Consider the following 17,424-nt stretch of genomic DNA (forward strand, 5'->3'; position numbering starts at 1 on the left):
TTTGTCTGTATGTTCCTTTGCTAAACTGTAAATCCTACAAGGACTAAGTCCATGTCTTCTCATTCACCACTGTATTCCAAGTGCCTCACTCCTATTGGGTGCTGAATAAACAAATGAATAAATCTTTACAGAAGAAAAGTTCCTCCCTGCAGGCTTTTGCTCCCAAAAGTCCTGATAAAGAAAGTACTTAATATAACTGTATCCATGGATTCTAAATACTGACTGTTTAGAATAGGAAGAGAAAATCAAAGAAATACCAGAACAGAATCATATTTATGATTACATAATTGAAAAAATATTTTAACCATGCTATCAACTAAGTCAATTATCACTCACCATCATATTTTGCTAGGACTGCCTGAACATCTGCATAGGCCTGTAATTCTAAAAGTGATTCTAGGAGATTCTCATGGATGTTCAACATGGTAAGAGGAGGAAATTCTTTCATCAGCTGTACATTAAAAGGAAAAAAAGATTAAAATTATAGCAAAGGAACTCAACAGAGCTGAATCTGATTCATTAAAGTAGAAATTTTTTAGTGTCTTAACAAAACTGTGAAGACTCAACCCTTAAGAAATGTACGTATATTAAATAAATATCTTGTTATAAAGACTACCATTTAAAAAATAATGATTTTGCATTAAAATAACTGGCAACTTAAACCACATTTTCAGTTTTTCAAGGAAAAATTATAAACATCCAATCATCAAATTTACTTACATCTCTCATTATTTTTACTGCTTCTCTTATTCTTCCTAATTTTCTTGCACACATTGCTAATCTTCTTTTAATATATACCAGTACATTCGTATCTCTTCCTATTTAAAAAAAAAAATGACACAACTATCACTTTGTATTATGACCTACTATTTCATTAACATTTTATCCATTAATTTTATTGGCTTACCCTGGAAGCTTCAATTAAAATTAAATTGTTTCCAAATGGAATGATTATTGAATTTGGGTGATGAACATTGAATGAGAGTTCATTATGCTATTTTTGTGTATGTGTGAAGTTTTTTATGGTAAAAGCTTAAAATCTTTCTATATATACAGAATTACTTTTGCCTCTAACAGTAAGTAATCTGAGTACATTATAAATTAATTTGTGTATACTCGACAAGTATATTTTAATATTAACATAGAAGAAATATATACATTAAATACAAAAAAATAAATCTAACCTATTGAGTTTCTGCGTAAACAACCTATTATTTTAACATTCTCTATTGTTTTAACTGATAAAATATGTTCAAAACAAAATTTCCATGGCTAGAGTGAACTTTTGCTCAACAGCTAGTAACTAACAAACTATAAAACTATTTCTAGAAAGAGCTAACAAATATTTCTGTAAGTACCTCATAATCATATTTGAGATTATACAAAGACAAATGGCATGGCTTTTTCACAGATGTAGTTTCATTAGTTCCAGATTGCAAAATTATATATTCCCACAGTTGTATGCCATAACAACATACATTAATGAAACATACTGTATACATCAATATTTAGTTTGGAGAGAAAACATTATCCAAATTTTAATTTCCACAAACAAAAGATTTAGAACTTAACTGCTAGCAGATAATACATTATGTAAACATATTTCAATTTATTGCCCATAATCTGCCAAAATCATTAAACTAAAATGCTCTGGCCACAAAAAATAGCAGGAAGCAACAGCACTACAGATTCTAACATCTTTGGTGGAAGTATCTCAATCACAGCTGAGAGAGTATCCCTAAGAGTGGAAAGAATTTCAGTTGCTATGGCCCATAGGCTCTCAAACACATCATAAAGTCAAAGAAAGAATCAATACCAAGGGTAAGGCTGAATTTTTATACCAAAGGGCTGACTCCCTGGCACTCTGTGGAGATACATACAGTCTGAAGAGCAAACCAAATGATGTACTTTCACCATTGCTTGGGGTAAGGGTGAGGATAAAGGTAATACCTGCTTATCGTTACTAGAACGGTCTCCTGAATCTTGAATATTTTTGAGCTGTATTTCTCCAATGACCAACCCAGTTTTCACATGAAATAAATTACTGTTAAGTCTAAGAGCAGCACATCTCTCAATAACCAGAGCACATCTGTTCCCTTCTGTAAGCATTCTCTAGCTAATGCATATTTGTCTTGCTGGCTTGCAGACATTATGAATACATTAGCTATCTCTTCTGAAAAGAAGCTAACCTCGAAATAGTAAGGATTTTTTTTCTGTGTGTTTTTGTTTTTTTTACTTATTGTTGTTTGTGTCTTAAACATAAATGAGCCAATTTCAGGAGCTAAAAGGTAAAATCAGTTCAGATTTGCTTACTCAGTTGAGCTTCGTGCTGAGGACTTTGGTGCTGGCACTGCTGTGACCGCCTGTAAATTGTCTCTCCTGCCTTGAGTGCCTGTTTAAATAACCTTTCAGCATCCACAATAGTTGTTGCTTCTTCCTCAGCCAGTAGAACATATGCAGTGGCACAGCTATGAAGAAAGCAAGTAAGGCAATTTTAAGTAAAATGGTTAAGGCAAGTATTTTCTCTTGGATATGTCCCTTTGTTCTGCATCACATTTCCCTACCTTTACCTAGACTTTCCATCTCTTGGAGGAAAAAAAGAAAACTTCACTCAGTACTTTATAATTTATTAGGGGTATATTGGTATATTTTTTGTGTGTTTCCACAATTTTTCTCCTTTCCTACCTTTCTCCTCTTTATTTTCTATTTTACTTCTATATCCATTCTCTGTTTGTCCCATATTTTTCTTTGGGGAAAGGGGTAAGAAAGTAAGATATATAAAGAATTATGTAGAAAGCAGTTCAAGGGACTATGCATTCTAGTGGTCATGCCTACTCTTAGCCACTCTATACTGTTAATATCGATCTAATGAGGGCAGGTATGGAAGATGGTGAAGATTGAGAAGAAAGTCCCACAGCCAACTAGGCACTTTTAACATATGACTTAGAAACAGATCATTCCAGAAATAGCCCTTTTTCCCAACCCTGAGCCTTCCTTCTGCATGCTACCCCATCCTCTCTTAGACTTAACCACAATCATGTTGTGGCAAAACTCCCTTGGTCTGAATTCTAGTCTTTCCTCCTGCACTGTTGCTCATACTTGTCACACCCACACTCACTCTAAGTTTCTTCACCCTACTGAAACACAAAGATTTCTCTTTGTATCAATTAAGTCAAAAGCTGGCTAATAAAGAGAAATTAACTTGTTTGGGGGCAAAAAAAGAGAAAAAGTTTCCTTTCCATTTCCAGAAACAGCAAGTACATCTCTCCTGGAGACAATATGCTAGTTATCTAAGCCTGCACTGTCAAGTACTGTAGTCATTACCACATGTAGTTACTGACCACTTGAAGTGTGCCTAATCTGAACTGAGATGGGAGGTCAGTGCAAAGTGCACAATAGCTTTTGAAGACTTGGAAGAATATAAAATATTTTAAAAATTTAAAAAATATATTGATTATATGTTAAAATAATATTTTAATATTTTGAATACAGCTTAAGAAGATATATTATTTAGGTTAATTTCACTTATTTCTTTTTACTTTTTAAATCTGGCTACCAGAAAATTTAAAGTTACTTATATGGATCATGTTATGTTTCTATTGAACAGTATTTAGGAAGAGAAGAGAAATTGTTGGTAAAACTACAAGACCAGGCATAAGACAAAAATGATGGCAAGGTAACTATCAAACAACTGGAGACAAGAAGGATCTTTTGAACGTATCAAATGGAAATTGGACTATTTCAGCATCCTTCAAATACTACACTAAATTGACTATATGATAATTTCACTCATCAACAGACATTTTGCTATTATATTATATTAGATTTCTCTGAAGCATTAGATATATTGCTGCTTTAAACGCTAGGCTCCCAAACTGCCATTCTAAACATAATTCAAATGCTTTTAAATAACAAAAGCACTTTTAAAAGATCTAGATAGGTATAAATTGGAGTAGAATCAAAATATGAATATAATTTTAAATTATAGCATAGCTATATGATAAAAAGAAGTTCTTTCCTCTCAGAGCTTTCTTGTATTTGTTCAAAAATATTTTTAATGGACATGTTAATATAGAAATTAATTTTATGAATATTGAAATAATTATTAGGAGTGTTGCTTTTTTTTAAATTAATGTAAAATTCACATCACAAAATTAGCCATTTTAAAGTATGTCATCCACAGACTTTTAATATATTTACAAGATTCATTCATGTAGCATGTGGCTGTATTTCACTCCTTTTTATGACTGAATAATATTCCATTGTATAGATACACCACATTCTGTTTATCCATTCATCATCACCTGATGGCCATATGGGTTGGATCCAGTTTGAGGCTATTATACTGCTGGGAACATCTGTTTAAAAGTTTCTGTTTGAACACCTGCTTTCAGTACTCTTCAGCATATGCCCAGCTGTGGAACTGCTGGGCATATGATGGTTCTAGTTTTATCTTTTTGACAAACTGCCAAACTGTTTTCCACAGTGGCTATACCATTTTACATTCCTACCTGCAATGTATGAGGGTTCTGATTTCTCCACATTTTTGCAAACATTTGGTATTTTCTGGAGGTTTTTGTTACACCCATCTTGTGAAGGGACATCTCATTGTTGCTTTCATTTTAATTTCCCTAGTGATGAATGATGTCAACCACCTTTACATGTGCTTATTGGTCATTTATATATCTTCTTTGAAGAAATGTCTATTCAAATCCTTTGTTCATTTTTAATTGGGTTATCTTTTTGTTATTGAGTTGTTAACAGCTCTTGATATATTCTGGATGCTAGACTCATCAAATATGGCTTGCAAACATTTTCTCTCATTCTGTGGGTTGTCTTTTCACTTTCTTGATAGTATCCTCCAATGCACAAAAGCTTTTAACTTTGATGAAGTCTAATTTATCTAATTTTTTTGTTTTTGTTTTTGTTGCTTGCGCTTTTGGTGTCATATCTAAGAAACATTGCCAAATCCAGTCTTGAAAATTTGACCCTCTCTTCTTCTAGGAGTTTATAGTTTTAGCTCATAAATTTAGGTTTCTGATTAATTTTTAATTGTTTATGATGTGATGTAAGGGTTGCTTTTTTACGTAGTTATCCATTTGCCCAGTATCACTTAATGAAAAAACTATTCTTTTTTTTCAACGTTTATTTATTTATTTTGGGGGGACAGAGAGAGACAGAGCATGAACGGGGGAGGGGCAGAGAGAGAGGGAGACACAGAATCAGAAGCAGGCTCCAGGCTCTGAGCCATCAGCCCAGAGCCCGACGCGGGGCTCGAACTCACGGACCATGAGATCATGACCTGGCTGAAGTCGGACGCTTAACCGACTGCGCCACCCAGGCGCCCCTGAAAAAACTATTCTTTCCCCCACGCAATGGTCTTGGCAACCTTGTCAGGGGCACTGGGTGGCTCAACTGGTTAAGTGTCAGACTCTTGATTTTGGCTCAGGTCATGATCTCATGGTTTGTGAGAGTGAGCCCCACATTGGGCTCTAGGCTGACAGCATGGAGCCTGCTTGGGATTCTCTCTCTCCCTTCTCTCTGCCCTTCCCTGCTCACTCTCTCTCTTTCTCTCTCAAAATAAATAAATAAACATTTTTAAAAAATGGTCCTGGCACAAAAATCAATTGGCCATAAATGCATGGGTTTATTTCTGGACTCACAATTTGATTCCATCAACCTAGATGTCTATCTTTATTTAATTACTGCAGCTTCATAGTAAGTTTTGAAATCAGGAAGTGAGTTCTCCAACTTTATTCTTTTTCAAGATTGTTTTGGCTCTTTGAGGGCTCTTACAATTCCATGTGAATTTTAGGATCGGCTGGTCCATTTCATAATCATGGCTACTGAAATCCTGACAGGAATTGTACTGAATTTGAAGATCAGCTTGAGGAGTGCTGCTATCTTAACAATATTAAGTATTCCAATTCATGAACATGGGATGTCTTTCCATTTACTTAAGTCTTCTTTAACTTTTTCAAAAATACTTCGTCATTTTTAGTGTACAAATCTTGCACTCCTTGGTTAAATTTAATCCTTAAATATTTTACCATTTTTGATGCTATTATAAATGGAATTGTTTTTCAAATTTCTTTTACAGACTATCTACTATTAGTGTACAGATATATGACAGACATTAAGAAGGACTTGTTTCTGCCCTTTCCTATTTGTTTTCTTTATGTCCTATAGACAATTAACTTTGTTGAACTCTTTTGTCAGCTCCACCAGTTTTTTTGTATGTGGATTCTTTGGGATTTCTATGCATAAGATCATGTAATCTGTGAATAAAGTTTTACTTTTTCCTTTATGATTTGGAAGCCATTTCTCCCCCATTCTTACCAAATTGCACTGGCTAACCCTTCCAGTCCAATGTTAAATAGAAGTGGCAGGAAGTGGCAGTTTAAGGAAGTTTCCTTCCATTCCTGTCCTTTTTTTTTTAGTGTTTTTACCATAAAATGGTGTTGGATTTTGTCAAATACCTTTTCTGCATCAATAGAGATGACCATGTGGTTCTCATTCTTTTTTCTATTAATGTGGTATCTTACATTGACTGATTTTCATATTTTTTAAAAAGTTTATTTATTTTGAGAGAAAGAGAGAGGGAGAGCAGGGGAGGGGCAGAGAGAGAGGGAGAGAGAATCTCCAGCAGGCTGCACACCATCAGCATGGAGACTGACATGGGCTCAAACTCAGGAACTGTGAGATCACGACCTGAACTGAAATCAAGAGTTGGATGCTTAACTAATTGAACCACCCAGGTGCCCCCATATTTTTTTAAGTTTTATTTACTTAAGTAATCACTACACCCCACATGGGGCTCAAACACATCATGAGATCAAGAGTCACGTGCACTTCTGACTGAACCAGCCAGGAGCTCCTGATCTTCATATTTTAAACCACCCTTGCCTTCTTGGGATAAATCCCATCTGTTCATGGTATATAATTCTTCTGACATGCTGCTGGATTTTCCATGCTAGTATTTTGGTGAGGATTTCTGCATCTGTATTCATAATGGACATTAACCTATAGTTTTTGTTTCTTGTGATCTTTGTTTGATTTTGGTATGAGGGCAATACTGGCTACACAGAATGAGTTAGGAAGAGTTACTTCCCTTCTATTTCTTTGAAGAGTTTAAGAACTGGTGTTATTTCTTCTTCAAGTGCTTGGTAGCATTTGCCAGTGAAGGGATCTAGTCCTGGTTGCCTTTGTTTGGAAGTTTTTTAATTATTGATTCCATCTCTTCACTTGTTACAGGTCTATTCAGATTTTCCATTTCATCTTGGGTCAGTCTTGGTACTGTGTTGCTAGAAATGTGTCCATTTATCTAATTTGTATGCATATAATTGTTCACTGAATTCTCTTATGTTTTTCATTTCTATAAGGTCAGTAGTAATGTTCTCCGTTTCATTCTTAGTTTTAGTAATCTGAGTCTTATCTCTTTTTTAGTCTAGCTAAAAAGTTTGTCAATTTTGTTGATCTTTTAAAAAACCAACCTCTGGCTTCATTCTTTTTTTCTACTCTATTTTGTTTATCTCACTCTAATCTTTGTTACTGCCTTCTGTTTGTTGTTTATTTAGCTCTTCATTTTCTCATTTCTTTTTTTCATTTTTTAAATTTTTATTTATTTTTTTAAATTTACACCCAAGTTAGTTAGCATGCAGTGCAACAATGATTTCAGGAGTAGGTTCCTTAATGCCCCTTACCCATTTAGCCCATCCCCCATCCCATTTAAAAAAATTTTTTTAATGTTTATTTAATTTTCAGAGAGACAGAGGAGTTGGGAAGGGGCAGAGAGAGAGGGAGACACAGAATCCAAAGCAGGTTCCAGGCTCTAAGCTTTCAGCACAGGGGCCAACACAGGGCTTGAACCCACGAACTGTGAGATCATGCCCTGAGCCGAAGTCGGTTGCTGAACCAACTGAGCCACCTAGGCGCCCCCATCTTCTCATTTGTTAAGGAAGGTATAAAGTTTAAGTTATTGATTTGAGATCTTTTTTTATTAATGCAAGTGTTTACAGCTATAAATTTTTCTCTGAGCACTGCTTTCTCTGTGTCTCATAAGTTTTGGTATGTTGTGCTTTCATTTCCACTCATCACAAAGTATTTTCTGATTTTTTCCTTGTGATTTATTCTTTGACCCATTGGTTAAAACTTGTCTAACTTCCACATATTCCAATATTGTGGAATTTCCAGATTTCCTTGTTATTGATTTCTAATTTTATTAGAAAATATGGTTGCAGTGAATAGTTTAATTTCAATGTTTTGAAATTTATTGAGAATTGTTTATATCATAATATGTGATGCATCTTGGAGAATGTTCCATGTACACTTGAGATGAACATGTATTCACTGTTGTTGGGTAGAGTACTATACAGATGTCTGTTAGGTCTAATTAGGCAGAATTTTTTTTTTTTTTTCAACGTTTATTTATTTTTGGGACAGAGAGAGACAGAGCATGAAAGGGGGAGGGGCAGAGAGAGAGGAAGACACAGAATCGGAAACAGGTTCCAGGCTCAGAGCCATCAGCCCAGAGCCTGACGCGGGGCTTGAACTCACGGACCGCGAGATCGTGACCTGGCTGAAGTCGGACGCTTAACCGACTGCGCCACCCAGGCGCCCCTGTTAGGTCTAATTAGTTTATAGTGTTCTTCAAGTCTTTCATTTCATTGTGTATCTTTTGTCTAATTATTCTATCCATTATTGAGATTGCATGTTGAAGTTTCCAACTACTATTGTTGAACTGTCTATTACCTTCCTTCAATTCTGTCAGTTTTTGCTTCATATATTTTGGGGCTTTGTTATTAGATGCATGTAAGTTTAAAATTGTTGTGTATTCTTAATAAACTGAACCTCTTTTGTCATTAGATAATGTAATTGTCTCATAAAAATTTTGTCTTGGGGCATCTCAGTTGGTTAATTGTCCGACTTTGGCTCAGGTCACTCATGGTTCATGAGTTCAAGCCCCACATCGGGTTCTCCGTGTAAGCACAGAGCCTGCTTTGGATCCTCTGGCCTCCTCCCTCTCTGCCCATCCCCTCCACTCTCAAAAATAACATTAAAAAATTAAAAAAAATATTTTTTGTCTTAAACTCTATTTTGTCTGATATTGGTTTAGCCATTGCAGCTCTCTTTTGGTTACTATTTGCATGAAAATCTTTTTCCATAATTTTACTTTCTACTTCTCTGTGTCTGTCTAAAATGAGTCTCTTATAGACAGCATATGATTTAACTATTTTTTAAATCCATTCTGCCAAAAAATGCCTTTCGCTGGAGAGTTTCATCTATTTACATTTAAGTAGTTAATGGAAAGGAAGGACTTGTTTCTACTATTTTCCTATTTGTTTTCTATATGTCCTTTTTTGTCCTTATTTCCTGAAGTAATTGTGTTAGGTATTTTCTAGCATACCATTTTGATTTCCTTGTCACTTCTTTTACTATGTTTTTTAGTTACTTTTAGGTGATTAACAATTAACAATTATATTTAACTTCTTAATTTACAGCAATCTAGTTTCAATTAATACTAACCTAGTTTCTATAGTGTACAAAATTTTGCTCCTTCCCCCCCACCTTATGCTGTTATTGTCACAAATTACATTTTTATATACTGTATGTCCATTAACATAAATTTATAATTATTTACATTGTTGTCTTTTAAGTCATATTGAAAAAAAAAAGAATTGCAAACCCAAAATATATTAACTTTTATATTTGCCTATGAAATTATTTTTACTGGTGTTCTTTGTTGCTTTGTGTAGAGTCAAGACTGTCTAATGTCCTTTAAGTTCAGCCTGAAAAACTCCTTTTAGCATTTTGCATAATTATAGTCTACTAGCAATGAACTCTCAGTTTCTGTTCATCTGGGAATGTCTTAATTTTCCCTTCATTTTTGAAGGACAGGTTTGTTGGATATAGAGTCTGTAGTTAACAGTTTTCTTTCTTTCAGAATTTTGACTTTGTCATCCCACTGCCTTCTGGCTTCTATGGTTTCTGATGAGAAATCAGCTGTTAATCTTATTGAAGATCCCTCATACATGATGAGTCACTTCTTTTTTGCTGCTTTCAGTAATCTCCCCTTGTCTATGGTCTCAATGTGAATGTCTCTGATTATATCTTACTTGGGGTTCACTGAGTTTCTTGGTCTTTGTTTCTAGATTTATTTCGACTTTGTCCCTAGATTTCTTTCTAGATTTCGGGATCTTTATTGATATTCTCTAATGGTGAAACATTCTTCTCATGATTTCCTTTTGTTCTTTGTACATGGCTTTCTCTACCTCTTTGAGCATATTTAAAATATTTGATTTAAAGTTTTTATCTAGAAAGTCCAAAGTCTGGGCTTCCTCAAGAACAGTCTCCATTCCTTTCCTTTCTTTTCTTTGTATGAGATATATTTTGTTTCTTTCTATGTCTGGTAATTTTTCTGTTGAAAACTACAAATTTTGAATATCATAATCTAGCAACTCTAGAAATCAGATTTCCCCCTCCTCCCCGTGGCTTGCTGTTGTTGCCTGTTGCAGTTGTTTACTTGCTTAGTGACTTTTCTGAATTTTATGAAGTTTGTATTCTTTATCATATATGACCAGTGAAGCCTCTGCTCTGTTGCCTTATTTATCAGCCAGTGATGCGATAGAGACTGCCTTAAATACCTGGAACCAAAAGCAAAACAAGAAAACCAAGTCTTTGCAGATTGGTTCTGTGTGTTGGGGCACACCTTCAACATTCAGTCAGGCATACAATTCTGCCTTAGCCTTTACTTTCTGTTTGTGCAGAACCTGACATTTAGACAGAGCTTAGGGCCTTCTTAAGTCTTTTCTGAGAATATGCCCAACCTTAGGTATATGTGGGACGTTTGAGATTCCCAGGAATATGTGAGAGCTTTTGAAAGCCTTTACTTCCTAAAGTATCTAATTCCCCAACCTTTCCTCACAAGCTTTCTGATTTGTCTATTGTTTGCCCCAGCTGTTATCCCTTGCCCCCAGGGCAGCAGGGACTAATGCATTTGCCTTTAAACGTTTTCAACAAATGCCCCCCAGTGTAGCTGTGTCAATGCTGGGAGAGTTCAGAATTAACCCAAATAAAGACAAGCCTTTTAAGTTGGTCTTTCAGGGAACACCAGACAGGTCAAAATAAACAATCACAATTTTTTAAGAATAAAATCCATTCCACTTCCTCTGGTAGTTGGAACCTATACCCAAAATGAAGGCTTTTTGTCTTCAAGGCTGCCCCACTGAGCTACGGAGTGGGGGATGGGGTCAGTGTAAGTTAAAACACCACAATGCTCTCTTATAGAAATTCGGCTGGTTTTTTTAATTGATTATGCATTCTCCAGGATGTTATAAACTTTTGATTAGTTTCTAGGGTTTCAATAAAGCTGATTCACTGCTTTTGGAGTTCCCCACACTGTGATTTTGCTCCACCTTGGAAAGGTCTTCTTAATAAGGATAATATATCTTGTTGCAGGATACAGGGGACAATGTTAAATTCACGTTATTCAGGAAGCATTTCTTGATTAACCCTGACTAGGGTGTATTTTTATTCCTGGCATTTATTCAGTATAAGATTAACACTTACTGATCTGCCCCACTTAAATATTATGATTTTACATTTTGCCTTTTCAAAATGTAGAGTTGATACAAAGAGCTATAAAAAATAAATGTTCTTAACATGAAAAAAAGTTAGAGCTACATATCATTTATTTTGAATCCTCTTCTCATGCCTCCAATCCCATTAGCAACTAAAGTTCTCAGGACTGAATGAATGCTTTAAATGAATGACTTAAATGAAAAACAAAATTAATACAGGTGGCATAAGTATTTTAGTACTCTTTAACTATCAAGTATTATAACCAATTAGTTCAGCATTCTCCATTTAAAAAGTATTTCTAGGATAATTTCTATTCAAAAGCATAGATAAGTTTGTAATTTAGGAAGCAAAGTACAGATGTGAACACTGCAAAATTTCTCTCTAGTATGCAAAATAAGGGGACTGGTAATGACTCCAAGTGTTTTAGGAACAGACAAAAGATAACATAAAATCATTTGCCTGGGTTTCCTTCAAAACAAACTTACTTTCCATATATTTCAAACTTACTCATTGTTTAATTCTAAAGCTTGATAGGCTGCTTTGATTCGAGCTGGAGGATTTCTTTCCCTCCATGCCTTCTGCATAACTGTAGGAAAAATATTTCAAAAAGTAGATGAGATGGTAAACATAAATAATCTTACTCAAAACATATGAAGAATGAGCTATGAAAGTAAACAAAACTTTAAATAACATGTTCTTAAACATAAGAAACAAGAAATTGGGGTGTTAGTTCACATTAATCTTATGAGAAATTCGCATTAAATTTGGAAGCTTCACATACAATAAAAATATATTCTTTCTCTGATTTAAGTAACAACATATAAAGTGTTTAATCCATTTGATTGCATCATTATTATACATGAACATTTATATTTCTAAATGCATATTGAGTCTGAGTGACATCAAATTATAATCAATATGAAATATTCTACTTTTTAAATCACTTTGCAAACAGTCTATGGAACTGTTAAAATATACAAAACACTTAAAAAAAGGCTTTGTCTAACCAATGATTCAATGCAGGAACAATGTTTGAATTTGAATTTTGTATAAAAAGGTGGAAAAAGTAATTAATTTAGAATATTGTCCATTTGTGGAAAATGTCAGTCTCTACCAAGATTCAACAAAGCCTAAATGAAGATCTTTCTAGAATAACAATATTAGTTTTGCTACCAATTACTGTACCAAAATGAAAATTTCATAGTAATAAATACCAAATAAGATTTCATGCCAAAAAAATAAGTTTCTAAAAATTAAATAAACAAATAAACAAAGTATATTCATGAAACTATCTGGCCTATTTCAAGTTTGATAAGAAAAATAGAGAATCTATGAATGTTGCTTTTGGAACAAAACCTACAACTGTCCAGAAAGAATAATGTGGAAAATGTTTGAGTTTTCCTTTGGAAACAAAATATTAGTCTTGGCTTAGAAAAGAAGACAATATATTCTACTTGTGTAACAAAAATACATTTCTCATATCAAATATGTCACCATCTGGCTGACAGCTAATGTTTCCTGAACTTGACAAATTGATGCAAGTCAGCACCCATCTGATAATAACCAGGTAAAGAATAGCATTTTGTTGGGGGGCCTGGGTGGCTCAGTCGGTTGAGTGACCAACTTCGTCTCAGGTCATGATCTCATGGTCCATGAGTTCAAGACCCATGTCGGACTCTGTGCTGTCAGTTCAGAGCCTAGAGCCTGGAGCCTGGAGCCTGGAGCCTGCATCGGATTCTGTGTCTCCCTCTCTCTCTGCCCCTCCCCCACTCATGCTCTGTCTCTGTCTCAGAAATAAACATTAAGAAAAAAAAAAAAAAAAAGAGAATAGCATTTTGTTGAAACATTAAAATATTACATAAAAATAAAGACTAATATTAGACTTGCCAGTTTTAATGATGGGGCTTTCTTCAAGTTACATGATATTTACAAGTCAAATTTTGATGCTGAATCTTTATTAACATTTTAAATGGTTATTTGATATTCTAGTATACTGGAATTATTTAAGCAATTCTTTTGATTATGAAGTTACACCCAATTTTTTTTGTTAATTATAGAAATGTTGTAATAACCATCTTTCAACATCTACTTTTGCATATCTGACCAAGTATTTCCTTTCTAGAAGCGGAATGGTTGGTTAAATGGTTGGATATACACTCTGAAACTCTTCTCAATAAGATTGTATTAAATTACATTCTTTCAGGCAGTGGATGAGAGAGAGAGAGAGAGAGAGAGAGAGATTGAGAGAGAGAGAGAGAGAGAAAGAGAGAGAGACAGTTTCCCTGCTTAGCAACACTGAGTAGTAACAATTTTGCTAATTTAATATGTGGAAACTATCTCATCTTCATTTGCATCTCTTTGCAGGGGGAAGGGCAGAGAGACAGGGGGCCAGCAGATCTTAAGTGGGCTCTGGTGCCGACAGCAGGAAGCACAACCCGGGGCTCAAACTCATGAACTGTAAGATCAGGACCTGAGCTGAAGTTGCTTACCCGAATGAGCCACCCAGGCGCCCCTGCATTTCTTTTATTTCTAGTAAGGTCATATGATCCACCTTTAAGCATTTGTTCTTATTCTTATTATGTTTTCAACTGCTCTATCCAGCCTTTCAAGATTAATCCTCACAACCAATGCAGTTCCAAGCTAAAAGGGAAAGGCGAAATAAAGCATAAGAAGAAAAATGTGTATTTCTTTCTTTAAAAAAGGCTTAGGAGTAATTTAAAGGAAAATATTGATTTAGTATTCAACTGTCCTCTTTAAGAGATCTTGACATGCTCAAAAAAATAACACAAGCAATTAGCAATTCAATCAATTTAATCTATTTTTTTAAGTTAAATAACATTCCAGTATACTATCAAGCAGAAAAGAGAAGAGCCAATCTCAAGATCAGGAGTCATAAATGTAGATGCCTACAAAGACCACGCAGAAAAAAATATGTAAACTAAAAGGTCTAACTGATTATTGCCAAGTGGACATGCAGGTCCAGTTTTGCCATATTTTCCAACTTGTAACAAGTGTACACCTGGGTTTTAATATCAAATCTCCTGATTGTTAAGTGTTGAAAATACCATGAAAACAAATTATTCAAAAAACACTGCTAGCCAGGGGCACCTGACTGGCTCAGTCAGTGCAGCATACAACTCATGATCTCAGGGTTGTGAGTTTAAGCCTATACTGGGTGTAGAGATCACTTAAAAATAAAATCTTTTAAAAAACCAAAACAGTGCTGACTGGCCCTGAGAATATATTTGTTTTCTGCCTTAAGTAAACAAGTCAATAGGAAGAGAACAGAATCTACTAACTTAGTAACTGATGACAATAGTCAAGAGAAATTTGTCACATCACATATGTACATGTTTTTTTAATGTAAAACTACAGATATAAATCATTACCTTTATGTGAGTGTCTGAAAAGATCAGTATGGATCAATTCACAGGTAAAAGTCTGTCCTTGAGCTCAGCATTTAGCTGGGAGTATGCATACCTCTAGAAGTACATGAAGCTTTGCAAGGACCAAAATAGGATGCATGGTTTTAAGAGAATCAATTTATAAAGTCTCAATTTTATATGACTCTTTTCTAGAACTGATCTACTTGAAGAATGTTTCTCTGAGTGGTCTGTACATCATGCTGGTTTTCCTTTCCTACCCAACATCTGCTTCCCCACTCCCCAAAAGATATATTTATTCTCTTCTCCTTTACAAAAGAAAGGCTTTTTTCACCCATCCTGAATTTTTCTAAGGTGCATTCTCTAGAGTATAAACATCTGCAAGTACCAAAAAGGACAATTCAAAGCTTGGGTTTAGGGGCAGCCATTTTTTGTCAGGGGATTCCTTCTACTTAACAATGAAATTAGGCATTAGAAATAAGTGTACCCCTGGGGCTCAGTCAGTTAAGCATCCCACTTCAGCTCAGGTCGTGATCTCACCGTTCGTGAGCTTGAGCCCCGCATCAGGCTCTGTGCTGACAGTGCAGGGCCTGGAGCCTGCCTCAGATTCTGTGTCTCCCTCTCTCTCTGCCCCTCCCCTGCTCACACTCAGTCCCTCTCCCCCTCAAAAATAAATAAACATTAAAACAATTAAAAAAAAAAAAGAACTAAGTGTAGTCTGGCCCCTGGATGCTCTGAATTCAAGTATATTGTAGTGGGGAGAGAGTGAAAACAATTTTTATCAATTCCATTTATCAGCACTGCTCTCCCCTTACTATCAAAGAATGTGCTGCTCCTAAGGGGAGGTCTCCTCACAGCAAGCAAAGGGGGCACTAGTAAAGGATACTAAAGGCACTGGAATCTTATTTTGGCCAAGTGATAGGCTCTAGGCAAAGCTCCAAGACTTATCTATCTTTCTATCTTAGAATCTAAATTCAGAAGAGAGATGGCTGTCATAGGGATGCATGTTAGCATGTTTATTTGACTTGAAAAATGAAGTCAGACTTCTCTGTCAGAAAGTCAGTCTGGTTTGGTTGATAGAATTGATAATGAGAACTCACCCAGCCAATTAGGTTATATGGAGGACATTTTCCAAAGTTAAAAAAGCCAAATATGTAGCTCTAAGGATTTGACAAAAAATATAATTAAAGTACATGCTATCATTTAGAACTTATGATCAAAGGAAATTTAAATTTTAAGAAACTTATGCAAATAATTTTTATGGTGGAAAAGCATGTGTGATAAATAAAAGATTCTCAAGTATATAATAATTATAATAAAATTATATTAGAGGTGTAAAATGGATGAGTTCAAGAAGAAAACGGACTTTATAAAATTTTCTACTGCTAAAGAGTATTAATTCATGTCTTTTTCAATGGATAATGGTGGGTATCAAGTCATTAGATTACTTGAGATATATCCAAATATAGGGTAATCTAGTTTTATTTTTAACTGTCTGTAACATGTCAAAAATTATATTCTTTACAATATTTAATCTTATGATATCAAGTTAAAAATGTGTGAAAGGATACATAGTTTCTCAAAATTCCTTTAGGAGGTATGTGAGCAAAAATGTCCTAAGAGCACAGCTTTAGTGGATAGCCATGGTTGCTATTTGCAAAGCCCACCAATGTCTATAATTCTGCTTGTGAGAAGGAGGTGAAGCCTTCATTTCTTGAAGTCTTTAAAGTTAACATAAAATACTAGTTTCCATTTCTGTTATTCCCCCAATATGACACTTTTGCCATTAATGTAAACACTAAGCATATAAACATAAAGCAATTTCTTTTTCTTCTATTTGCAATTAAACCACTTTATGTAACCATTCCAAAGATGCTTGGCTTTCCTGCTATTATCTACCCTTAGTATATTTAACCCAGCAGATATAGATCACAAAGAACTCACTTTAATGCTGGAAAACTGGCTATTTTTCAGACCCTTGTTGTTGTTGATTTTCATCTGCCTATCACTGTGGTGAATAGAAGCAGCAGTAGTATAGTGGTTAAGAGTCAGACTTGCATTTGAAACCCAACTTTATCATTTATTAGTTAGGTTACTTAGAGCATGTTACTTGATTCCCTTTGCCTCCATTCCTTTATTTCCAAGGCTGATAAAAGTACCTAACTCATAAAATGATTGGGAAGATTAAGTCAGAACATTTATACAAATTGCTTAGAACAGTGCTTGGTGCATAATAAGTGCTATATGAGTGTTAGCTATTACTAGTGAAATTGCTTAAGACATCTGTGACACCAAGGTCATTCATTCATATTTTCATCAAAGAATAAATATTAATATTTACAGTATGCCAGGCAATGTGCTAGATGATAAGGATTCAAAGATGATGAGAATATAGTCCCTGCTTTCCAAAGTTTCATACCCTATTAGGGAAGATAAACATTGAAGCAACATGACAAAATTA

General features: G+C 34.8%; 1 protein-coding gene across 5 annotated transcripts in view; it reads right to left on the reverse strand.

Moving 5' to 3' along the window:
• ST7L (suppression of tumorigenicity 7 like) overlaps positions 1-17,424 on the reverse strand; it is an 82,986-nt gene that overhangs the window by 51,803 nt on the left and 13,759 nt on the right. For all 5 annotated transcript variants that reach the window (XM_045478666.1, XM_045478664.1, XM_045478663.1 and 2 more), the window contains exons 6-9: positions 12,088-12,166; positions 2,314-2,468; positions 721-818; positions 337-451 (exon numbers count right to left, since the gene is read on the reverse strand). In XM_045478666.1, coding sequence (XP_045334622.1) covers positions 337-451; positions 721-818; positions 2,314-2,468; positions 12,088-12,166 — 447 coding nt within the window. The remainder of the gene's footprint in view (positions 1-336; positions 452-720; positions 819-2,313; positions 2,469-12,087; positions 12,167-17,424) is intronic.

This window comes from Leopardus geoffroyi, chromosome C1 (assembly GCF_018350155.1).
Source record: "Leopardus geoffroyi isolate Oge1 chromosome C1, O.geoffroyi_Oge1_pat1.0, whole genome shotgun sequence".
Lineage (NCBI taxonomy): Eukaryota > Metazoa > Chordata > Mammalia > Carnivora > Felidae > Leopardus > Leopardus geoffroyi.